This window comes from Ailuropoda melanoleuca, chromosome 3 (genome assembly GCF_002007445.2).
Source record: "Ailuropoda melanoleuca isolate Jingjing chromosome 3, ASM200744v2, whole genome shotgun sequence".
NCBI lineage: Eukaryota > Metazoa > Chordata > Mammalia > Carnivora > Ursidae > Ailuropoda > Ailuropoda melanoleuca.
In genome coordinates, this window is record NC_048220.1 from 120,700,750 (window position 1) to 120,727,032 (window position 26,283).

Here is a 26,283-nt window from a genome sequence, read left to right on the forward strand (position 1 = left end):
AACCCCAAACCAATTACACAGGTGTCTCTGAGGGTGACACCAGCATTTTCAAAGCTGTCCAGGTGATTCTAGTGGGACTGAGGTTGAGAACCACTGACCGGGAACTCCAATGATAAGCTCTTGGAGAAGGGAAAAAAACCGTAACTGTGGTGCTCTTGCTTTTTTTTTCAATTTGGGATAGGCTCGGTTCATGCTGTGATCAACACCTACCCTGTCCTCCTTGCCCAATCCGCCCCATCCACTTTTGAAGACCACCTGACATCACACCTCAGGCAGGAGGCATTTGTTGGCCACTCCCCTAATGCACCATGTCTCGCAGCTTGAACCCCTTACAGTTAGTACTTCATAGTTCGGCACTTAATCATCCTCCAGTGCTTTCACTGGTCTTGTCTTTTCAGCCAGATGCGATACATTTTGTGGCTAAGGCCATATGTCCTCCTCCTTTAGTATATGCTTACAAGGGTTTGGAACATTTTACATGCAGGTAAGGGAGTACCTTCCAACTGGTAGATTAATTGAACAAACATTTGGGCACCGTTACAAGGTAGGAACAGAAGTTTTCTCACCTTCAAAAATCTATGTGACCGAAAGCAAAGTGGATATGCAATAGAGCAATTAAATCCTTCAGTTTATCCCTCTGTCAGATACCAATAGGTTTTAAGAAAGACATAGGGTGATTTTGCCTGGAAGGTAATTTCCCAGGGAAGGAGGCTGTGGTTACATATCAAGTATGTCACAGTTTTAAGCAAATTAGTTTGGCAGCCCTCCGTGAGATCTGGAGAAAGCAGCCCAGACAGCATGGCTTGATTTCTAAGACTGAACTGCTATATCCCTACTCTGAGAAAACAGGAAAAGTGTGCAACCAGCCACCAGACAGAAAAGCCCTTTCTGTACTGATTTGCAGAATTCAAAGACTACCTCCCCCTATTTTATATTTAAGCTCCATGGAGTCATCTAAAAATACTAGTACAAGTTTTTGCTTTCAAAACAAAAAGATCAGGTTTCTGAAACGTGGACGATGTATGCACACCATATATATATAATGTCTATGCACACATGCCTGGGTGGTAGTTCTTCAAATACTATAGTCCCAGCAGTGATTTTATTTAGTCTGGTTGTTCCTAAGGCAAACATACATAACTTTAATTAAATGCACATCTAAATGTGGGGGAAAGCATCTTGAAGCAATTAGACTGTTCTATGGTAAGAGGTTTTAGGGCAATGATATCCTCCCACATCCTCACCTCCACCATGGAAAGAGAACAGATGGGTCGAGGGAAGCCAAGCCTGACCCCATAAACATAGGCCGCAGCTATAATTCTCTGCCTTGCTTTATTTTGTTCTCTTCTGACCCCAGACAGCACTCCTTCTCTTACTTGTTCCTAAATGAATTCCAGTCATTCAATTGCTTTCAATTTTTTTTAACCCCTTTCTGTTCAGTATTAGAGGCAGAAAATTTTCAGACAAAGCTTCTTATCTTTCCCTAAAGGAAATGGGGCAGAAAGAAACTGAAAGTCTGAAGAATTACCAAACCATCCTCGTGGTTATTGACCTTGGGTTATGGAGGCTTCTGGAGAATGTCCACCAAGATGGCGGCCTTTGCCACCTCATGCTTGGGATTTTTCTAGGTCATCTGGTTATCTAGGTAGGAAAGGCTGAGTGTTTCTCTCTTTATATTGCACTGGAAGCAGGGAGAAGAGAAGTGCCAGGTTGTGATTTCACCAAGAAATCTCACCTCTTGAAACCCAAGTTAATCCACTCCTAATTAATTTACCCATGAGATATCACTAACAAAGAGTGTTTTCTCCATAAGGATCATGCCGAAAAGGCATGTACGCAAATACAGACTGAATGCTTCTTCTATGCCTGGAACTTAGGGAGACCCCACCACCACAACAAAAATCACGTGATTCTTATCTTCAGGGAGCTCGCTGTGTTATAAGGGATTCAAGTCTTTCAGAAAAAGAAAGGTTTTTTTAAGCTGTAGGGACTTTTCTGTTGTTGTTCTTGTTCTTTCAATACAATCAATTATGTCAAGTTGTAAATCAAGATTCCAGTAACGGGGCGCCTGGGTGGCACAGCGGTTGGGCCTCTGCCTTCGGCTCAGGGCGTGATCCCGGCTTTATGGGATCGAGCCCCACATCGGGCTCTTCCGCTATGAGCCTGCTTCTTCCTCTCCCACTCCCCTTGCTTGTGTTCCCTCTCTCGCTGGCTGTCTCTATCTCTGTCAAATAAATAAAATCTTTAAANAATACAATCAATTATGTCAAGTTGTAAATCAAGATTCCAGTAACAAGAGAAGAAAAATTTTAAAAGGACGGAGAACATCAGAGAAGAGGCTTTCTGGACTGGACACCGAACCTGGGCAAACATGAGGGGAAGGCAGGGAGCCAACAACCCCGCCTCCAGGAGAAGGCAAGGGCAAAAGAACATTCAGTGCAGTAATGGCAGGGCAGTGGGAGGGCCCGGAGAGCCCAAATCGGGACTGTACGTTGTCAGGCAAGAGGGAAACGTTGTACATTACTGAACAGAATTATAAAATGGGTTATTACAAAAGCTTGCTGGAAAAGAGGCCTCCAGCCTAATTGGACAGGGAGATGGATAAGTCAAAGAGGATACCCAAACAAGGACGCAGAGAATGAGGCAAGGACCTAACCAAGTGTGCGATCTGGCCTTACCCTTTGGAGACAACTGCCAACCACTGTGTACACGTCCACAAACAAATGCTGGGCCTGCGAGCTCCACGGGGCCAGTGCAGACACGAGCCCTGGCGGAGGGGACACGCTACATGGCTCTGTCATGGACTCAGAACGGCTCCGAGGAAGTCACTAGTTTGCAGGCTACCCAACCACCGCATGTAGAGACAACAGGACAGGACAAAGGAAAAGTTTCCACAGCTTGAGAAAAATCTTCAAACGTGAGGGAGACACAGGTACACTCGGGCAGGAATGCACGGATTGGACTGACCCAAATATGGAGTGCAGACCTCCAGAGGGGAGAGGACAAAAGCCAAGGGGAAAATGCTGCTTGGGCCTCCTGTTACAACAGACCTCTGGGCCTTGCATGATTCCATGATACCAAATGGGCAGGAGGCATGGTGTCCAACCCCACAGCACCCTCTCATTCTGAATACCAAAACCACTAAGTTTGAACGGAACTATGAAGCCAGATAGATTGAACTCCATGGTGCCTCTGACAATTAAACTCTTACAGTTATCACTTAATAACTTTAATCATCAAAAAGAATATTCCAAGCAGAAAAATGAAATGTTAACAGATGATTATTTATGAAAAATCTTCCACTGAAAAAAATGACCTCCTCTTACTTTTTTTTAATAGTCCCTCTAACTTTCTACACAGAAGTCATCAAAGAAAAAAAAAAGACTTGTATGTACAAAGGCAAGGGTAGAATTNAAATGACCTCCTCTTACTTTTTTTTAATAGTTCCTCTAACTTTCTACACAGAAGTCATCAAAGAAAAAAAAAAGACTTGTATGTACAAAGGCAAGGGTAGAATTGGTTCTGGAGTTAATTCAGGGAGAGCTAGATCCTGTGAGCCTTGCTTTTACCCTCAGCAAAATGGAGGGGGTGATTTTGGTGTAAGTGTTGTACCCATTTCTGCCATTAAAAGATAACAGAATGACGAACTGATCCGTGCTAAGGCAAGGATGAACTTTAAAAACCTTACACTCGGTGGAAAAAAAAAAAAACACACAACCCACAGACAAGGGGCCTGGTAGTACGATTCCATTTATATTAAATACCCAGAGTAGGCAAATTCACAGAGACAGAAAGCAGATTAGTGGTTGCCAGGGGGAGGGGAGGTAGGCTGAGGAGGGTTACTGCTTAGGGAGTCCAACGTTTCCTTTTGGGATGATGAAAAATTTCTGGAGCTAAATGATGATGGTCCTGCAACACTGGGAATGTACTTAACATCAATGAAATGTGTACTTTAAAATGATTAAAATGGTAAGGTTGATGTTATTTATATTTTCCCACAGCAAGAGAGAGAGAAATCGACTGCCTGGCCATCTATTCTACCCATAATAAATGTATTAACAAAAGGGACACATTTATCAAGGTGATCACAATTGTGGCTAAGCCGCTAACCTAAATTTCCTGTCTTCTTTTTAGTGAGCATTGTCTTGGAAACATCTATCTCCCATCTCTCTGGGACGGGTGTAAAATGTTATCTTGTGCAGGCATCTGCAAGGCTGAGCTGGAAGCAGCGGGAACCCAGAACACTCTACAGTGTGGGACAAGTAGCAGTCCACCACCAAAAATCTCACACCAGCTTTAGGAGTGTGGCCTCTGCCACTGTGGCTCAGAAAGCACAGACTCCAAATGTGGCATCCTGGGAAAAGGGTAATTAACGCATTCGACAAATATTTTTTGAGTATCTATAAACTGAGCAGGGGGCTAGAAGATGTAACTAAAGGGACGAGCTACAAGGTAACAGTCCCTTTTGTCAAGGAAATTACAATCCAGACTGCAAGAGGGTTTAGAATGAAGAATTATATAAGGTTGAGTAGGCANGCTGAGCAGGGGGCTAGAAGATGTAACTAAAGGGACGAGCTACAAGGTAACAGTCCCTTTTTGTCAAGGAAATTACAATCCAGACTGCAAGAGGGTTTAGAATGAAGAATTATATAAGGTTGAGTAGGCAACTAGCTCAACACGATTATTCGCCAACAACTAAAGCCCAGCTGGTATTAGAAGCCCTGCCTCCCACGTCAGAATCCACCAGGGTATGGCCCCGTGCCCCACACCCGAGAGACAGGCCTCTGCAAGGCTGGGAAGTCAAACTGCAGCTGACGGTGGGGAGCGCAACCTGGGGTTCTTGTGGAGAGGACAAGCCCAGCTCCCAGAGGACCAGACTCTCATCTGAGTGAGAACACGTCCCTCTTCCCCTTGCATATCAACTAGCCTGCTCCCTAGACAGAGTGAAGCTCCGTAAGCTGTCTTGTGGCTTCCCAAACAACAGAACTAGTGTCTATGCTATGGGATTCAGTGGGTTCCAGGACGAAGGCTTCACTGAAAAAATTTGCTAAAATGTGATCTCAATCTTCTCCTGAAAATTTGCCCTTTGTTCTCACCATCTATCAATCAATCAATCTACAGTCAATCTAATTTCTAGATGATGGTTCTCTCTGGTTGAACCTACATGGGATACTTTTAAAAATATTGATTCCTGGGGCATCCAGGTGGCTCAGTTGGCTAAACATTTGCCTTCAGCTCAGGTCGTGACCCCAGGGTCCTGGGATTGAGCCCCGCATCAGGCTCCCTGCTCAGCAGAGAGTCTCCTTCTCCCTCTCCCTCTGCTGCTCCCTCTGCTTGTACTCTCTCTCTCTGTGTCAAATAATAAATAAAATCTAAAAATAAATAAACAAAACAATAAAAATATTGATTCCTGGGCCTCTCCATGGACAAAATGTTTCTGAACATCTGGAGTGTGCATGGCATCGATATGTTTTTAAAGTGATTCCAAAGCAGGAGCTGCCAAGACTGAGAACCACTCATCTAGCATAAGAAGGAAAGGNTAAACAAAACAATAAAAATATTGATTCCTGGGCCCCTCCATGGACAAAATGTTTCTGAACATCTGGAGTGTGCATGGCATCGACATGTTTTTAAAGTGATTCCAAAGCAGGAGCTGCCAAGACTGAGAACCACTCATCTAGCATAAGAAGGAAAGGGGACCGGCTTTATCAAGTACCTCCTGGGGGCCACTGCCCGCTCTTTACGTAGGATATCTACAGCTACAGGTGCCCCTTCATAACCTCTTGGACCTATTCTGCCCATGAGCATTACGGGCCCTCGGAGCAGCACTCAACCTTGGAGGGACGAGTGATTAGGAATAGATGCCCCAGTTTCCTCACCCTTTGGGTCGGATAACTCTGAGGCATACTTCAAACCTGGGGTAAGAAAACTAGTTCTACAAGGGGCCAGAGAGTTAATATGTTACAGTCTTTGCCTTAACTCCTCAAATCTCCCTTAGCAATGCAGAAGTAGTCATGGCCCATGCTAAAGAAATGGATTTGGCTCCATCCCAATGAAACTTTATTTATAAAGACAGGCTGCGGGCCATAATTGGCCAACCCCTCCTCCAAGTCTAAAGAGACTCCCAGAGGTCCTAGCGGGATTGGGTTCCTGCTGCCCACTGCAGTAGCCCGTCAGTAACAAACTGTGTGGGTTTCAGGTCTTTCCTGGGTGCTCCTGGGAGCACTGCCTAGAGAAGCAGCTCACACTGAAGTCATTGCCTCAGAAACTGCTTCTGGAGGCACCTAACCAAAGTCAGTATCTTGTTTAATATTTATAACTGCCCTAGTGGTTAAATATTATCATCTCCAACTTAAGTTGAATAAATTAAGATTCAAAGACTACAGAATTCATACATGATAAAGTCCGGATAAGAAGTCTCTTTAGCTATAAAGTCAATGATCTCTACAATATGACCAGAGTAAGGATGGATACAAATAAACACACACACACACACACACACACACACACACACTCAAATCTATCATTTTAATTATGGCAGGCAAGAGTACCACAAATGACAAATTATAATGCAAAATTCACACTGCTCGTGTAATTACTGATCTACACTGAGGAAGGGGTTTTAAAAGAAATAACAATATAAATAGTAAGGTTTGAAAAAAATTACCCTCTTTCATGCTGTTTCTAATGTAGGATAGAATTCCTTTCCTACCAATCCACTGGTTGCAATCCTGGTGCTACTGCGTCTCCGGTGTAACCTTTGGTTACACCTGAAAACAAATAGAGCCACCCAAGGTAAAGCCCAGTGTGCAGGTGGAACTTAAGAGACAGGAACCAAATGAAAATATCCTCTTACACATTTTCACAGGAGGGATAGGAGTCAGGGAGGACACAGTAATTTCACAAAGTCTCCTTCAAGGCATTTGTGAAGTCCCCCCACGGATCCCGAGGATTCCAGAGAACACTCTCGAGAATCCAGAATCGCTACAGTTAGAACCAATCTTTTTAGCTTACGCGGTCTTGCCCTCGCTGTCATGCTTGGTGGCACTGGCCCCCTTCTTGCCCAGCAGGGAGGCCACCTTCTCCGCATCTCCATTCTCCACAGCCTGTAGCAGCCGGTCATCATTCTTGTTCCACTCGTTGGTCTGTGGAGCAAAGGGGAGACACAGAGCTGGTGAACGACAGCGGCCACAGTCACACTGACCAGCAGGGCCCCGGCCCTCCTGGTTCCCACTCTCCCGTCACTAAAATCAAAACCTGCCCCCAAATCAGATACCTTCCCCTTCACCATGGAGACACTCAAGAAGACGGGTTTCCCAAAGGGAAACATCAACAGTTCAATGGAACAGCAGCTGGTCAGCAAACTCTGAAATAAAGTCTCTTCTTTTCCCGGATGGTGGGAAAATGAAGCCACTTGAAAAGACCTCGAGGTGAGTTTACACATTAGCTTGTTTCCAGCTAAACTCTGACAGCTGGCTCCTCAGGATACTGGCCTTTGACCTGGGCCGCAGCTCACTGGGCCCACACTGTTACAGAACCAAACTGGCCGACAGCTCAAAGTTACTCGAGGTTTTATTTACACACAACTCCTCGCCTGCTTTCATTGCCACTCTTTCTGGCCTATTCCCTGGGCCCTGATTTTTAAGCTGCATAAAGATTTTCAGTAGTTGTCCGGGCTACCAACTCAACAAAGTATGGGCAGAAACAAAACTTCTTCCTGAGCAAGGATTAAACATCAAACAGCTTTGAGCAAGCCTCCACCCCTGCCAACCCCCAACCTTGACAGAATCATTCTGTGAACCACAGTGACAACACAGCTTTCATGTGCATAAAAACTGGTTTTTACTCTTACAAAGGAAAAGAGGAGATCTCCATGCAAGAGCAAATGGGCCTGGAGTAGAAGGCCAACAAGTTTCGCATGTGAAAAGGTAGCAGTGAGCCACTGAAGGTTCTGGAACAGAGGAGAGAATAAAATCAGTGACTGAAGAAGAGTCATGGGGAGGTGTATGAGGCGTACAGGATTGATGCAAGGAGCAAAGGTCCTGGGGCACATTCTGGGTCTTCAGGCCGGCCTGCCCTCCAGATCTCTCCTAGCTAAGCCTACTTTCTGGCCCCTCCCGCTGTGGATACCAACACCCATGGAAAGGTTCCTTCTGCACCCCCCCAAAAAACTTTCTGCAGGGCTCTCTTGCTTCCTTGTGACCTCTGAAGATTAAAAACCACCAGGCACTTCATTTTAAAGGCTTTCCCATGGACCACAGCACGGAAGCCGACAAAGGAGACAGTGGAAATTTAACAGTTATCAAGAAGGAAATTTTACAGGACTACAACCTTCCACGGCCCTGAGGAGTACATTCCCAATCTCTCTGCATTGATGGAACTGTGAAACCCAATAGGGCTCCGCCTTCTGATACAGCAAAGGTGGGTCTACAAGATGTCCCAAGCACTCCTCCAAACTCAGCCTAGAGGCAGGGCCTTAGAGAAAGCCACAGGCCATGCAGGAGTAAATAAGAGGTGTGCAGGGTTTAGGTAAGGAATTTGCTTGGAGTCTCAGGACTGGGTCACTCACATTTCTCCAGACACCCTCCTCCCCAGAGCCACCACTGAGTGCGAGAACACAGGAATGAGGAGATAGATTGAAATGAAAATCAGAAGCCTGTCCTCTAAGCTGCATGAACTAGATTCTAGCAGTCTAGACTGATACTTCCATGCTACGGACATTAAGTCACCCAAAACCTCTCAGTGCCTCAGTTTCCCAAGGCTTTGGAACAGATGACTATTCTGATTCCTCTAAAGCTCAAAATGCTTTACCTATAAAATGCCCTCCAACCAAACTTTGCCAGAGATTATTCTAGAACAGTACTGTCTCTGTTCATAGAAATGTTTTATATCTGCGCTAGACAAACTAAGCAAGTCATCCTCACCCAGGGATGATTTTGTTCCTCAGGGGACATTTGGCAATCTCTGCAGACGTTTTTGACTATTGTGACTAGATGCTCCTGGCCTCTCGTAGGTGGGGCCAGGGGTGCTGCTAAACACGCTACGATGCATAGGATGTACGCGTTGTATGCACACGTGTGTGTGTGTGTGTGTGTGCACACCCGCACCCCAGCAGAACCATCTGGCCCAAAAGGTCAATATCACATTAGCCACATATGGCTACGAAGCGCTGGGAATGTGGCTTGTGGGACTAAAGAACTGAATTTTAAATTTAGGCTTCAAGTGCCAGTAGCTAGAGGCACAGCTCTGCATGCCAGTTCTCTAAATATTTTTAATAAGTTAAGAATGTGTCTAGGCCGATGTCATCCACACTTCTACAACTATCACTACACTCACGAAGACGACATTAGGTTTTATCTTCAAGGACAAATCAGGCTTCCTACTGCAGAAGACCACAACACATATACCACCTCAAGCACGAGCATTTGTTGGTAGAATAAGAGGCGCAACTTAAGAACAAAACGTAGCAAACGCCAAGAAACAGACTGAAGTTTATTTCCCCCGGACAGCATTTGACAAGCCAAAACAAAACAAAAAATTCATCAAAGGATATTCAGGACCATGGTTCCTATCTACATTATCCCAAAACCGCATTATTAGTGTTGTCTTTAAATCCTTCCCTAATTTAAACCCACCAAATTAAAACTGGATTGGGAAGATCAAAAGGATATTAAACCTCACAGGATATGATTGAAAGTACTTAAGCAAAGAAAGGCCACATGAAAGGATTTTCCTTTTCAGTGCTGCTAAGGCACTCAATTCGGGTAGAGAAAAATCTGGTTGCAGGGATTCCCTAAAATTAGTTACATGTGGATATCTAGGGAGTTCAGTTTCTAGAGGACACAGCGAGAAAGATGCAGAGGACAAGGTCAACTGCACACCCCCTGAGATCTAGAATTCTTCTCTTTTATCTAATTTCTCCTCATTGCAGACCAAAAATTACTTTTCTGTTGGAACAGATGAAGAGGAGAAAACATGGCTACCCACACACAAAGATTTAAAATAATCCACACCACCATTCAACCTGTCTGTGCTGCAGATGGGGCTCCCGGAAAGCAGCAGGAAGGAAACGGATAGGTGTTATACATATTGGCCTTGGACTCTGAGCCAAGAGAACAGTTCAGAACAAATCAGGAAGGCAGGAGCAAACCTGAGGAAGAAACTGGGGGAGAACATAGACCATTGGTTGGGAAATGAGACAAAAATAAGAGTTTACTCTTAAAATTCTCCCAAGTACACTAAAAGTAGAGGCAAGAAGGATCCTCATTTGTCCTCTCTCTAACCCAGGAATCCAGATTCCGAAATAATATTACCCAGACTGCTGGTCGGCGCTCACAAGGAAGTGACACTAATGTGACAGAGCTCTCTAGTCCTGGGCCAGGCAGCTGGTGATACTTGTAAGTAGCTCTGATATGCACAATGGGCCATACCATGTTTCTTCCAGAAAGCATGGCTTTCAAAGTGCTGTCACCTACCTCTCCTAAACCCATTCATGGAGAGAGTCCCTGTATTTTTTCCCATAAAACCGTTCTACCCAGTGCTACATTCCATACCAAAAATTCCATGGCCATCCACAAGATGAGATAAAACAGATGTTTAATAAATAGTTTTAATGTCAGTACTCTATGAGAATTCTAGAACCAAATTCTTCTCACCCACCTCTATCCCTCTGCTGAGTGGTACTAAATTGAAACCAAGCATCAAAAGGAATCTTAGGGGCGCCTGGGTGGCACAGCGGTTAAGCGTCTGCCTTCAGCTCAGGGTGTGATCCCGGCGTTATGGGATCGAGCCCCACATCAGGCTCCTCTGCTAGGAGCCTGCTTCTTCCTCTCCCACTCCCCCTGCTTGTGTTCCCTCTCTCGCTGGCTGTCTCTATCTCTGTCGAATAAATAAATAAAAAAAAATCTTTAAAAAAAAAAAAAAAGGAATCTTAAAGTTATCTGGGCCAATCTGCTATTTCACTAGGGTTGGTCAGATAAACAAGTTGTGATAGTATGATATGAGAATTGTAGATATGATTCCATCCCTGGTTCCTAGCACTAGAGCTTCTAAAATCCATGAATTTCCTGAGTGATAGGGATGAAGTGTATCTTTGTATTCATAATCAGCTCCCTTCTATGAGTTAATTTAAATGACATGGCTGATAGCTGGAAGTCCTTAGATAACTTCAGGATGGGGGCTTGGTTGCCAGGGGAATCAACCATGATATGAGAGGGTTAGAACTCTGAGCCCTAACTCCACCTCCAGGGAGGGGAGAGGGGTTAGAGAGTGAGTCAATCAGCAATGGTCAATGATTTAATCCATCATGCCTATATAATGGAACCTTCATAAATACCCTTAACCCACTCTGAAACCATAGGATTCAGAGAGCTTCCAGGCTGGTGAACACATCGAGGTGCTGGGGAGAGGATGATGCTGGAGACGGAGTAGAAGCTTTGCCCATAGCACCCGCACTCACATCCTCTAGCTTGCCCTGTGCATTTCTTCCATTGGCTGCTCCCGATTTATGTTCTTTATAATACACTTAGTAATACTAAACAAAGTGCCTGAGTTCTGTGAGCCGTTCTCACAAATTATGAAACCTGAGGCATGGGCTGAGGGAACCCCGACTTTATAGCTAGTTGGTCAGATGTACAGTTGGCCCAGGACTTGCAGATGGCACCTGAAATGGGAGCAATTTTGTGGGACTGAGCCCTTGACTGTGGGGTGTGCTGATACCTCAAGGTCATTACTGTCAGAACTGAATTGCATCACTGGGACACCTTGCTGGTGTTGGAAGAGTTGGAAGACTGGTGGAGGGTATAGAGAAAACTATTGGGTATGATTGGTGAAATTTGAAATTTTGCCATAAAAACCCAATGTAATTCACTCATACTCTAGAATCGGGGAAGGGCTTCTAGAGACCATCACCACACAAATATCCCATCGCCCCCCCCCCACTTCCTATGGAAATCCCGTCCTCTAAATGGCACTCCCTCCCATAGGGTGGCTTAGCTCTGCCACCACAGTGGGCTCCTCGTCCCCTTAGAATGGTGTTGTCAACCTGCAAGTGGGTTCATCCAATATTTAACAAAAATGAGTTAGAAAAAAACCAGCAAACATCAGATGTATCATATTTAATAAAGTTAAATGTTTTATGAAACTTTCGATTGTGTATGCGTCCTGGGTGGTGATATGAAATATGTATTTTTACTGGTGAATCACAAGAAAAAACACTGGATGCCACAGCTTTAGAATGCTGTCCACCCCATCTGCCCACGAAAGGCTTCCTTCCAAAGCCTACCTCAAGCCCTGCAGGCTCTTCAAGCCTTTCGTGGTGACCTCTCTCTGCTTCTCTACTCCGTGCTGTCCCAGAGGGCCACCTACTCAGCTGCCTGAAGCCCACAGTCTAGACTCGGTGAAATATTGCGTCCTGGCTTTTGTTCCAGAGCCCGGTGTGTTCTTGCTTTGTTTCCCTGTCTTCAGCTCCCTGAAGGCACTGACAACAGCCTTTATTTCTTACCCCTGTGGTGTCTAACAAATGCTCAGTATCTGTTGCTGATTTTATCAGGAGTTTCCGCCTCTTGATTAACCTAAATCTCTCTTGACTTAGCAATTTAAAGCAATTTTTTTTTCAATTCTAAAACTTCTGCAAACAACTATTTAATCAGATTCTGGGTTTGGGTTTTTTTTTTTAATAGGTTAAATAAATCCAAATCCCTTAATTTTCCTACTCCCTTAAATATTCTAAGGCCAATTTTCCGATATTTTAACCATGGGTACACTTTCTCCGAACCTCTTTATAACTAAGTAGCCAGGTCTTATCAATTCATCGGGGTGAGCTCAGTGTCTCTCAGTCATGAGAATCACTTGTTCAACGTACAGACTCTCACATCTTATCCTGGAGACTCTGATCCCAGAGATCTCAGTCAGTGCCCTGAGCCCAGGTTCAAGGGCCCTCTTTGATTCTTAATCCAAGTTTGGGGACAAGAGGAACCTATGCAAAGGCTACCCACAGAAGCATTAAGGAAGGGGGTGGAAGAAGAAAAGAATTCTTTACCTTTTCCTCCTAGTACTAAATATTTTGTCTCCCACAAAAGCTTAATACATACTATGCTTTCTCTAAGAGCTGCATGTGCAACTTGTGTCTAAGATGTGTATGAGAATCTTAACAAAGGCATTGCTCATAATAGGCAAAAATTCAAAATAATCAAACATCCAATGACTGAAGATAAATTACCATCTATCAAGCAACGGAACAAACAAACTGCAACGGCATGCCACCACATGGATAGATTCTGAGAACGATACGGCTAAAGAACAAGACGCAGAAGAATGCGACAGTGTGCCTGCATGTAGATGGAGATGAGGACGGGGAAGACACGTCCGTGTCGTTTCGGGATGCAAGCCTGGATGGTACAACGACAGAGAAAAGCAAGGACGCGGTTACCTTAAAAGTCAGAATAGTGGCTGGAAATGAGGGTATGCCATTTGATGAGGGAGGGACAGCTGGGAGTATTCTAGGGTCCTGTGCTCTAGTTCGTCACCTGGTTAGTGGCTCCACAGAGGTTCACTTGTTAAAGCCTCCATTGTCATTTCGTGCACTTCTCTCTGTGAGTGAGTCATTACACACGCACACACACTGTGTAGAAAGAAGGCTTGCGGTTCACTTTCTGGTCAAATCAACAGTGCGCCAAGGGCCTTTGGACAGTGTGTGTTCTCACTTGCTATTTCCTCATGTCTAAAATGAAGGCTGCCTGGAGCCAAAATCCGCTTCTGTCAGAGTCTCACAAATCCCTCTGAGAATCTGCTAAAGTTATGGAATCTCCTCAGAATAATGCACACACACGCAAGCGCTTGCGTACAATTCATAAGGGTCTCTGGCTTCAACCCTTATCCCCAGTCCATCCATAAGCCACAGCCAAGAACGGCTTCAGAGGCGAGTGCTTTGGACCTGGAATTCCAGCTCACCAGCCCCCCACCTAAGTGGTCTTGTGCAGGTTATGGGCATTTCCTTATCTGTAAAATGGAAGGGATCTCACTTCCTTGCAAATTATCCTGGGAATTAAATGTAATGTACGTGAAAGGCCTGGCACATATTAGGCACTCAAAATATGGTGACTATTATTACTGAATTAGATCTTCTGCACTGTTCCTTCATGATTCATGCTCTATGAATCTTTTAATATTTACAGCTTTGGACTGATGGTCCATTACCCTTTCAGAGGCAGGCAATGCCTTTATGCAAATTTAAATTTGCAAATTTCTCCTATAGTTTCTAAAAATAACATTTTAAAGGGCCCTTGAGAAAACATTCGCAGACACGAAATTAACTATTTTATTGAACATGGCTCAGTTTTCCAGGAGACTGTTTAAACAGATGCTATTTCAACAGAGCACATTTAGGCCACATTTGCAAGTTCAGGAAGCCATATGTTATGCTCCGGAGACATGTGTAATGTGTCAGCTATGAAGGGCAGCACGTGGGAAAGGCAGACCTTACCTTCAATGTAAGCTCCAAACATTCCTGCTAATTTATCACAAATGAGATTTTCAATGGCTGGCCTATACGTTTCCTATTCATCAAATCATTTCCAAATGACACTACTTGCTTCTGAGTTTCCCCTTGCAGCCCGGCCTTTGGAAAGGCTTGCCTGCCTCCTGTAAGGTAGCAGACACCATGTCAACCGCGTGATGAATGCTGGGGCTTTGGCAACTGGCAATGTCTGCTGTCGGCCAGACATGGCATCACCTTCTTTTATTTTGGCTTAATCATTGGGAACTGAAAAACCAGTGGAAACGCAGTGGTCACAGACATCTGGCTAGTAGGCAAGTTTGAGTTTGGAATATGTCAACCCAACCAAAATAATCCAGTGGCACAGAGCAATCTAGGAAGAGAGAGTTTCTTTGACTTTCTGTAGGAAAGACACTAAAACCCTAAATCATCACCAATTAGCATAGCTCCTGTTGTGGGGCTCTGAATTCGGCAGCCATCTGGAGGAGTCTATTTGAGAGATTATCTTTGGAAATGCTGCATTTCTCCCTCTAGTTTACAAAGTGCAGACTGTTTTGCCAATATAATCAGTAAGTCTGAGATGAAAGTTACACAAAGTAGACAGTGTTTTCACTGGAAAGTTTTCAGGTTAGTACCATCCAGGAAAAAAAAAAAAAAGCATACACCTCATATTTTAGGATAGAGGACAAGAAACCAGCCAAGCTACAGGTCCAAATGATATTTTCCCATAGACTGTATAGAAAATTCCATAACCATTTCACTCATTCACTCAACAACTACTTTGTGCTTTTTACATCTTCGGCATAGTCTTTCCTGAATTTTCCCTATAGTTTCCATATAAATAAACTAAAGCAATATGATAAATATGTCAACAAGACCAAACAGGATATGAGAATGATAAAGTGAGCCACGTGGTGAATCAGACCGAAGAAGGGAGGGTCAACTTTCACGGAGGCAGATAAGGAAGGTTTTTTGACTGGATAACGAACTACGCCTTGCAATGAGTAATACTTAGGTTAATGGAGAGAAGATGAGACACAATGATTGAAATATATGAGACACAGTCAGTAAACAATGAGTTGATCCAAGAGAGGCCTTGGAGTCCATGGAATACCAAGAAAATTACCAATACATCATACCATAAACACTGGACCATTTTACCAAGCCCAGTAGTTTCATAAAGAGCTTTCCAATAAGTTAGTTACTTCAGACCAATACTTAAGAAGAAGTTCATCTAAAATGAGTTTGCCCTCTCCCTACATCTTTACTTCAGGTCATTCACACATGCAGGTTACCCGTCTCTGCTGGCCACCCCGAAACCCATCACCCTTTCCTTAATGGGCTACATCACTGATTCCTGAAGTCTTTCCACAGAAATGCTAAATTTCATGTCATGGACATAATACATAATTCTCAACACCTCCATCCAGAAACAGGCTGGTCTCTCTGCCCTTCCCCCTTCACCAAGGCACCCTACTCATGTTTCCCACTGTCCCTAGCTCTCCCTAGCCACCTGGCCCAGGTTAGTTCCCCTTGTTAGGCTCGCCCATGCTTCTCTTCCACAGCACTCGGCACAAATGTAATTAAATAGTATTTCTGAAGTATCTTTAAAGGTCTGTGGACCTCCCACTGGACTCAGGAGTTCCGGGGCATGGCTAATGGCCAGCATCTGTCTTGCTCACCACTAAACCCCTGGCTTCCTGCCCACTGCCTGCCAGATGGTAGGGGCTCAATTCAGAGCTGTTTGTTGAACAGCTTTGTTTTCCCCCTACTTCTTGGGAGCCACTGTTGATTAAACTCTTCTCCGTTGATGCCTTTGTCGCAATCTACAAATGTATTGAAAGTCTCCATAATCCTACCAAATTCGTTTCTTCGAATATGCTGACCAATATTAAAACATTATGTTTAAAAATCATGCCACAAGAGGTAAAAGCAGTCTCGTGGGGGCGGAGGTAAGTCTGGGAATAGTTCAAACCACCTTCACCCTTCAGGGGAAAAAAAGGATTCCAAACAACTCAATGGAGTTGAAGCACTAATTTACGTGGTGTTTGGGGGACCACGATGGGCCGATACTCTGTGAAGTCCTCGGCAGAAAAAAATGGCTATGCAGTAATCTCAGCTCTACGAGAGTTCACAACGTCTGTTTGTTTGTTTGTTTTTTTACGATTTTAGTAATTTGAGAGAGAGCGAGAGAGCACGGGGGGGGGGGGGGGGGGGAGAGAGGGAGAAGCAGGCTCCCCACTATGCAGGGAGCCCAATGAGGACTCTGAGATCATCACTTGAGCTGAAGGCAGACACTTAACTGATTGAGCCACTCAGGCGCCCCAGGAATTCACAACTTCTGAGGGCAGAAATGCATGCAATAACTACACTATTGCTTGTCAGTGCTAAATCAGGGCTAGGAACTAAGTACTATGAAAGCCCAGTGAGGGTACTATTACTACCAAAAAATAGCTAAACATGTATAGTCCTAGGAACCGTACTACCTTATAATTTAATCTTAAACAATAGTCCTATGAGGTAAGTACCATTAGCCCATTTTACAGATGAGGAAACTGAGGCACAGAGAGGTTAAGAAATGTGTACAGTTACAGAATACACAGTAGAGCTGGTTCTCTCAGGAAGAGAAAGCACAAGCAGTTCAATTTAAATGAAAATGAAGGGGGCGCCCGGGTGGCACAGCGGAAGTGTCTGCCTTCGGCTCAGGGCGTGATCCCGGCGTTATGGGATCGAGCCCCACATCAGGCTCCTCCGCCGTGAGCCTGCCTTCTTCCTCTCCCACTCCCCCTGCTTGTGTTCCCTCTCTCGCTGGCTGTCTCTATCTCTGTCGAATAAATAAATTAAATCTTAAAATAAATAAATAAATAAATAAATGAAAATGAAGGAATGTTTTAGGATGAGCAAGATTTCGGTGTTTATATAAAGTGTGAGGCAAGCAAAGGAGCCAGTGGAGACAGAATGAGGGAAACAAAGGCATGAGGAGTGGAATTGAGGATTCAACCAGGCAGAAGACTGACCTTTGTAGAGGAGTCATGCTCTGCCTCTGAGATGATAGTCAAAGAGGAAGAGAAGGACGAGCAGAGATACGGTGGGAGAGGAAGTCAGTTTGTTTTCTGGCTTCTGTTTTCTTGGGGAAGCAAGAGGTGAAGTGTGCAGGGTCCATGGTGGGCTAAGAAACTTGAACAATGTTCCCAATAGCTCTGGGGGGAAATGAGAAAGGAAACCCACTTGAAATGAATAAAGGGGTTTTCAAGCAGTCCTGGAAGTCCAGGCAAGAGTGGGAACTGTAACTCAGTACATAAACCAGTCAGTAGTGTTGTGTGATTTTTCACTGGAAGCCCTGAGGAGGACAGGAATAAGGGGTGGTTAGCTTGATGACTGCAGACTGGAAAGACAGGTGATGCCGACATTCCGGGACCAAGAGCACAGGAGGTGCCAATGAGCAGGGAAGTGAATGACTGTGGGATCAGGGATAAGAATGAGGTCTAGGACACAGTTCTGTAGATCAGAGGCAGGTTGTCAGAGGAGTCATTTATATGAATATTAGAGTTCCAGGATGACAGCAGAAAGGAAACATTGGAGCTGCGAACCAAAATCCTGGAGAAAGATCCGGAAGCAACCTAGAGGTCCCAAAAAGACGGTGAAGGACATGAGATATGGGTGACCCAGTGTAACTGAAAAGCAGTGACTGTCAATGGAGAAATGAGTCATGAGGTCGGACAGCAGAATGGGTCATGCCTTACAAATGGCTTCTTGTGATTCGCTGAGTTTCTACTATGCGCCCCTCCCTTCCAGGTGCCGTGAAGAACAGATTTAAGTCCCTATAATCACCCATGCTGGGTTGAATAGCATCCTCACACAATACTCATGTTCTCCCTGAACTTCAGAGCATAACTTTATTTTGAAATAGGGTCTTTGCATGTGTAATCAAGTTAAGATGAGGTCATCGTGGGTTAGGGTGGGCCTCAAGTCTGGTGAAAGGTGTCCTTCTAAGGAAAGAGAGAGGTGAACACAAGGAGGAGACAGGGAGGAAGGCCAAGTGATGCCACAGACACAAATCAGAGTTTGCTGCCTTTAAGCAAGGACTGCTGGCAACCACCAGGGCCTAGAAGAGGCAAGGAAGGCGTCTTCTCGGATCCCTCAGAGGGCGTACGGCCCTGTTGCCACCTTGATTTTGGACTTTCAGCCTCCAGATCTGTGAGAGAACACATTTCTCTTAGTTATTTAAAGCCACTCAGTTTGTGGCAATTTGTTACAACAGCCCTAAGAATGAATGAACTATCCCAAGAGGTGGGTATTATCATCCTCATTTAACTGACAAGGAAACTGAGGCTCAGAAAATAGAAGAATCCACCCACAGTTATAAGGCCAGAAAGCAGAAGAGTCAAAATTCAAACCCCAGACCTTCGGTGCCCTTTTCACTTCAGTCCTGCCCCTCCCCCACCCCCCAGAGGTCCATCACATGGAGGAAGGCCAGGCAGAACACAGATCACAGTGTGGTGGGCCACATGGGCTGAGGGCAAGACTGCAGTCTGGTGACACCTAGACCAGGAACTCTGGGCTCTAAGTCCCTTTTAAATGCAGGACCCACCCCTAAAGCAGACATTATTAGACATGAAATCTGTAGTCTTACAAAAACATTTAAAGCATGATTATTTACTTTGCAAGCATGTTCACAGAAAGGCCTCCTTGAACAGTAAGCCTTTTATGATTTTAATATAGTTTATTACATAATTATATATATGTGGGTATAGGTGTATGTATTACACACACACACACACACACACACACACAAATGGGATTTGATTGATGGAAGGAAATATTCACTGCTTAAAGGGAAGTACGTGAGTAACAATGGTCATCTCAAGGCCCGAGCAAGACTTCCCTTGTACACAGATGCTTGGAGACACGTGTGGCTAGAATTCAAGCAAACATCCTAAGTACTTTTGGCATGTATCTGAGCTTGCTAAGCAGCCACAACCCCTGAGCTTTGCTCTTTACCCAAGTGGAACAAGACAGATTTCAGAGATAAAATGATTTCATCCCCAAAGTCCGAAGTCAAATGCTTAGGTGCACTTCAAGCGTCTGAACAGTCACAGCAGAGGATCACAGTGGTCTCTGGCCCTGATCATGCCCAGGAGTCATGTCTACACGGCCGCACATCAGACTCACTCAAGTCTCCTTGAAAAAATACAAATGCGAACTTTAAAAATGCTCTGTGTGATTCTATTCAGCTGGAATTATCCTTCCCTTGACAACAGTGAAGATGACAAACCAGCCTGATATTAACCAAGCTGGTAAAATGCTGAACTAGACAAGACAGTGAATCAACGGTCATACCTTTCTGCACATAGAGACTTAATAAGCATCATCAGGGAATCAAGATGTCCCCCCCCATCCTGAGAGAAATGGGCCTGAACCAAGCTCCCCGTACCCTCCTTCAGATGAGCCCCTCACCTCGATGCCCCTGCCTTGGTTAGTGGTGCAGTCACCCAAGCCATAGGGCCTGCTCTTCCCCTCTCCCTCCAACTCTCCAGTCCGTCAGCTGCTGGGCTGCCTCCCTGGTGTCCTTGCACTGACCTGCTTTCCATTCCTGTGGCCAATGCCTTTATTCAATCCAGTTCAGTTCGATACCCTTTTGGTTCCTATTTTTGCTAAGCACCATGCTAGACACTTTAGATGGGGCTCTCCTCTTTACCAAGCTCCTGGGGCACATGGACAGGTACAGCTACTCTATACAGGTATAGGGAACCAGGAGAGAGGGTCTGACATAATCACTGTTTATCAGAGACACTTCAAAAGACTTTTTTTCCCCCCTTTCCTTTAGAACTGTTCAGAAGCCAGTTCAGAAGATTATCCTACTGTTGAGGTGGTCCCACAGATTTTGAGTTAATAGGAACTACTGGATCAAAGTTTGAGAGCAGGAATGAAGTCAGGTCACTACCAAAAAGTTCCCAGCAGAATACTATAAAAAGAAAACGAACCCTTTTTAGTAGTCTTAAATTCTTTAAATTTCAGTTTAGAAACATTAGCTATTGGTGTTCTTAATAAAACACTTGTCTTTCTAATTATAGGCATTAAAATAAATGTTACATTTGAATTTAAGATAATCAAGGGAGATTTTGTTGATTTAATATATCTGCTAATTGCCTGTGGAAAACGGATCACTGATGTCAATCCTTTGAGGTGGTACCTATGTCCCATCTCCTTGACTCTGAGCTGACTTGTTTGTAATAGAATATAGCTAAAATGATGCTGTTTGACTCTCAACAATAGGTCAGGAGAGGCCATACAACTCCCATCTGGCTTTCTGGGAATCAACACTCTCTCTGTGCTGCTCGTCATGCTGTGAGGCAGGCAAAGCCAAGTGCAAAGCCATGTACAGGTGTCCCAGGTTGAGTGCACCATCTGACCATCTCAGCCCTGTTGCCATATGTGTGAGTAAAGAAGTGTCCATTCAGATGACTCCAGTCCCCAAGCTACGAGTGACCCTCAAGCTTCAACCCTCCCATCTAAGTCCCTGACATCTTACAGTACAGACAAACCCCGCTGCCATTCCTACGGCATCCTGTCCAAAGGCCTGACCCATCACCTGAGAGCATAACACAAAGAATGTTTCATGCCATCAATTTCCAGGGCATTTGTGACATAGCAATAAGAGACCATCTTTGTCCAATATTCTTTCAATTTGAACAGAAGGCGGCTATTTCTAGGCCACCCAAGCTGTGTTGTACTAAAACTGTGATTTCATGCTTAGGACAGCTCTTGGACTCTTGTCCTGGTTCTTTAGTCCTCCTTTAAGTTCTCAGCTTAACCATCCTTCCGCTCCTGCAAGTTGGATGATGCATAATAGGTCTTTTTCCTCCATCCGAGATATCCAGCTAAGTATTTGGTCTCCTGCACTCTCTTCTACGTAGAAAGCAGGCCAACAAATGTGACTGTCAAAGTTGCTGATTCCTGGAACCCTCTGACAGGGTACAGGGAGCCTCGGAGTTTTCATAAACAGGACAAAGCTCTCCCAAATCAGGATGCTGGCTCGGGGCAGCCAGGTCCACATTTGATTTGCCTGACTCTTTCATATTCAGATTTAGATAAATGCCTATTTCTGTAGATTACAGTGGATTCCCATTACATGTTTGTTTTAAAATGTTTAAATGAAGAAATTATTTGGTGCCCAGAGCATCTGTAAAGTTAATGAGCGTGAAGGAGGGAGAAGTGACGCACTAGAAGGAACAGGGCTGATGTGGCTCAGAGTTCCAGCTCTTCCTTCTTTCTGTAGTAATCTACCACCAAAAAAATGCTGTGTGGTGGCGGCTTTCACTACACGACGGCAGGCGAGCCAGCACTCCATGCTGGACTCAGTTTCCCATCCAGAAAATGGGAATATTAATTGTTGGTTTGTTTAACCCGATGAAGTGTGAAAGTAAGCTATGTTTTGTTTTGGTTTTATTTTTTCTTTAAAAAATGTATACCCTCTTTACTCACTGGGGGGTGGGAGAAATGGGTGAAGGGGGGTGTACATTTTTTTAAAATAGAAAATCAATAACCTCTTAACTGGCCTTTCTGCTTCCAGTTACCCTCACTTTCTTTTTCCCATATCAACATCCCTGCTGGTTAAAGACTCTTGCCTGCCACTCTAGCCCACCTTCCTATACAAAATCATCTTGGCTGTCCATGGCCAACAAGAGACCCCATGTTCTTTAGTGCCCCCACCTCCCAACACACACAATTGAAGGCTTTTCTTAATCCAATTTCAAATCTTAAATTCCACTCTGCCCAGCTCCCCACCCAGCCCCTGTCACACCCCACACCTCAGCCAAGCTCTTGGCTCCAGAATCCAAGATATTCTTTCCTCTTCTAACATTGTAACTATTCAAGTAATTTTTCCTCTCTCGTTTTTATCTTGCCATCTCTCTGCTAATAAGGCCCAACATTGTTCCCTGCCATTCGTTTTAATAGTTTTACACTAGTATTCAAAGTATATGGTTTTCCCATTTTTTGTCTTGTTACAGAGAGGCAATAAGAGCTTGCATTCTGAGTTTCTGGATCCAAATCTTGGCTATACAACCTACTAGTTGTGTGACCCTGGAGAAGTTATTTACTTTGTTACATCTCCGTTTCCTCATTTGTAAAATAGATAACAGTACGTTTAAAAATATTTGACTCCCCAAACAGATCGTACTTGATGGCAGAAATTTTCGTCTTCTTCCAAAATGACCCCCCAATAAATCTCTGGATATTTTTTAATGACTCAATACATTAAGATAGAACTTTCTTCCCATTGGAGAGGACCGTCCAGTGTTCCAATTCATCATTACTAATCCAAATTTCTAAAGTGACTTAAATAATCAAAATACTATACACATCTAAACACACTGTCTAATGTTATCAGAGGTTAATTTTAAGTAGTCTGGCTTTTTAAATATATTTGAGGCAAGAGACACCACTGATTTATTTATGCCAAAACTCTTAGTTCTCAAGAAAGGGCATATCTGTTATAGCCTTTCTACACTCCAATAATAGCAAACCCAAAATAAACTCCAATATCCACCCACAGGGGAAAAAATCTGGTTCCAAGAAATTATTTCTTCCTGACATCTAAAGGCAGAGGGCAGCGTTTTTCAAGAGCACAAGATGAGGGGCTGTGATGTGTATCAGCAGTCTGATTTGGCTGAGGCATCACGCGACCATGTGTAGAGATGGCTGTCTTGTGCTGTTGTCTCCCCAGTCCCCAGAAGACGCAGGGCCCCCAAGGAAAGCCCAAGAACGCTTACCTCTGGAGCTGCGCATTTCTTAACAAAAGCAACAGAGAAGCCCAAACTAAGGACACTAGCAAATACAGAAAACTTTGGAAAACTCATCAGTGTTCCTATCTGTGAAGCCTCATTCATTACCCTTTTGGATCCCACAAGGGACTCCCATGTCTTGCCTTAGAATTTTATGATTGAGCTAGATGCCAAGTGAACACACAGAAAAATCACCAAAAGGGAGAAACTTTCATCAAGCAATGTTGGAACTCTTCTCGGGCTATGGATTTTGACTTTAACATATAGGCCAAGAATCTGCAGTCTGAACACATACTAAAAATAAAATCGGTCCATTTATTATTAAAACAAGGAAACAATAATGAAAACACAGACACTTTTGCAATTTTGAAGCTCCATTTTTCAGGATATGCTACATGCAACTTACTACCACTTGGAATAATTTCTACTAAAAGTCACTTGGCGTACATCTACTGGTGTTCCATATGCTGTGAGTTCAAGAGCAGGGACCACAGCCTTAAGGGCAGGGACCACAGCCTTTACACCTGTATCCCAGGCACCTAGCACAAGGTCTGATGTAACCAGTGATGAATAAATGTTTGTCAAGTGAATGGATGTTTGCCTGAGCAAAGCAGGGAGCTTTTTCAAAGAGAATGTTGCTAATAAAAATACTAAGGAAGTAGCAAGCGCTCCTGGTTCTCTTAAGATAGTCTGTCCTCTTCTCCACTGCAACAATTTGAATGTTACCTTGACATTTTCATCTTGACACCTCCCTGCACTGCTGGGCATCAGCTGGATCCCTTCTGTCGATTCTAACAAATCCAAAGTCCTTACACTATCAGATCTCCAAACTCCGTCCCACTTGTTGAAATGCAGTCTAATATAGCACTTCAGTGCTTGGACCCAGAAGCCAGACTGCCTGCATTCACAGCCCCGTTCCACCTGAGAGCCTGGGCAAGTGACTTAACTCCCATGTGCCTCAATTGTGAGATAAGAAATCATCAGGGTAACCTTGATCATGGAGTTGTTGTGAGAGTTGAATGAATCAAATATTTGCTCACTATTTAGAACAGCGTCTGGCACATGGTAAGCATTCAGTAAGTGTGAGCTGATGCGGTTGTTATTCACACTCCTCGGGGAATGCCCATTCTGTTATTTTCAATAGTGGTTCTTTTCCTCTAGGATTGGCTGATGTTCACATTCACAATATACACCCATGGCCAAGCCCAGATTTCCCGACTGGCTACAGCACAGAGGGGATCTGCTGCAGACTGTATGCGAGGCCAGGAGTTCCAGCTGCAACTATCCTCTAAGCCAAGCTGCTAAAGTGGGTGGGAACCTAGGAAAATTCATCAATGCCTTAAATATCTTGAACGGTTCATCAGTGTCCCACTGAAATGAACTGCAGCCTATAAAGTTAAGGGAAAGCTTGTACCTGCACAGGAAACTATGGAAAGAGGATAGCCACAAGCCAGAGACTTCAGGGAATTTCTTGTCGTTTTAGGCAGAGGGGACAAGTCTAAAGAAAGGCCAAGAGGTCCAATGACAGTGACGAGCTGCCCACTTGCCCTCCAGAAAAATGCCTGGAAGATATCCCAGAAAAACTCCACGTGTGGTGCCTAACTCAGAGGGCTCAAGGGGGATGGTGAGGGTGGGTCACCATGGCGTGCACCACGTGCCAGAGGACACTGAAAAAACACAAGGGACCAGCAGTGCAGGCATGTGTGGCCAGCGCCTAGAGAAGGCAATGCACACAGCCAAGAAGGGGAGGCTGCCCCAGTGAATTCCAAGCCGTCACTGCCAGTGAACTTGGCACAGACAGCTTCCTGCTGCCATCAGCTGATCTATACCATCCTCAGGCTGCCAGACTTCTGAAATGGCAAAGTGTAGATTGACAACTCTAAGTTTCCCTTCTGCTTTTTTTTTTTTTGGACTGAAATATTTGAATAGGAATCTTAAAATATCTGATAGAACCCATCTCTTCCCTCAGTTCCAGATGATCACAACCTTCACTCTATAAATATTAGCTGAGAGAAACAGCACAGGTCCTAAGAAAAGCTCCCACAGTCCAAAGGAAGAGAATGTCTTTGAGAATCAGAGCACATTTATTTCTGTAACAGAATGAGTCTTTAAGAAACCAGAGAGGTTTCCTAATGTGTGCTTTCAACTAGATTCAGGAGAAAAATAGGTCTACGAAACTTCTCTATAGAACAATCTGGAATCAAAGAAGACTATATGGAGATGCCAAATTTAAAATGTGTTGGAAATAGTGAAGAGAAGACAGAGGAATCTAGGAAATTTGAAATTAAAGGAAAGACAAATGTAACTTGAAGGAAAAAAGACAGTAGGGAGGAGAGGAAAAAAAATATAAAAAAAGGATCCACGCAACATAATGTATGGTGTAGAAATCTGAGCAAAGTTAAGAATCAACAGAAAAAAAGCAAACTATCCTGAGCTAAAGAAAAGTTTATCAAGAAAATTAAATGAGTCTCTAAGTAGTAGCTAGAATCAGTGAGAGGGGAGGCTGAGAGGTGAGGGCAGAAGGGAAGAGACCAGTATCTCAAGACACGTTTTGTTGACATCTTTTTTAAATTGAAAGATAGAGGGGGAAAAAACTCTATTGGTATCCAGATAGAAAACAGCTTATTTTCAAAGTCTCCTCAAATCAGGCTAGCTCAGATTTCTCCAAAACTCTGAATACCAGAAGACAATGGATCACCACCAACAGAGTTCTGAGAGGAATCAAGTGTCACAGAGCAATTCTATCTAACCAAAAGTCTTTCAGCTGTGTGGAAAACAGAAACACATTCTCAAACATGCAAAGACCAAGAATACCCTTACTTAAATGCTCCAGTAAAACTTTTCAAAGACATGGTCCAATTAACCAAGACATGAATAAAATAACACAGAAATCTAGAAATCTTGGTTGATATGTCATATAACAAAGAAAAAAGTTGTTCATATGACTATCAAACAATGAAAATGTAAACTACACTTGGAACTTGAAAACAAGAATGCAAGGTT

At 44.0% G+C, this 26,283-nt stretch overlaps 1 protein-coding gene across 4 annotated transcripts in view; it reads right to left on the minus strand.

Moving 5' to 3' along the window:
• RAI14 (retinoic acid induced 14) overlaps positions 1-26,283 on the minus strand; it is a 139,554-nt gene that overhangs the window by 49,293 nt on the left and 63,978 nt on the right. For all 4 annotated transcript variants that reach the window (XM_034657029.1, XM_034657031.1, XM_034657027.1 and 1 more), the window contains one exon: positions 7,015-7,145. In XM_034657029.1, the coding sequence (XP_034512920.1) occupies positions 7,015-7,145 (131 nt within the window). The remainder of the gene's footprint in view (positions 1-7,014; positions 7,146-26,283) is intronic.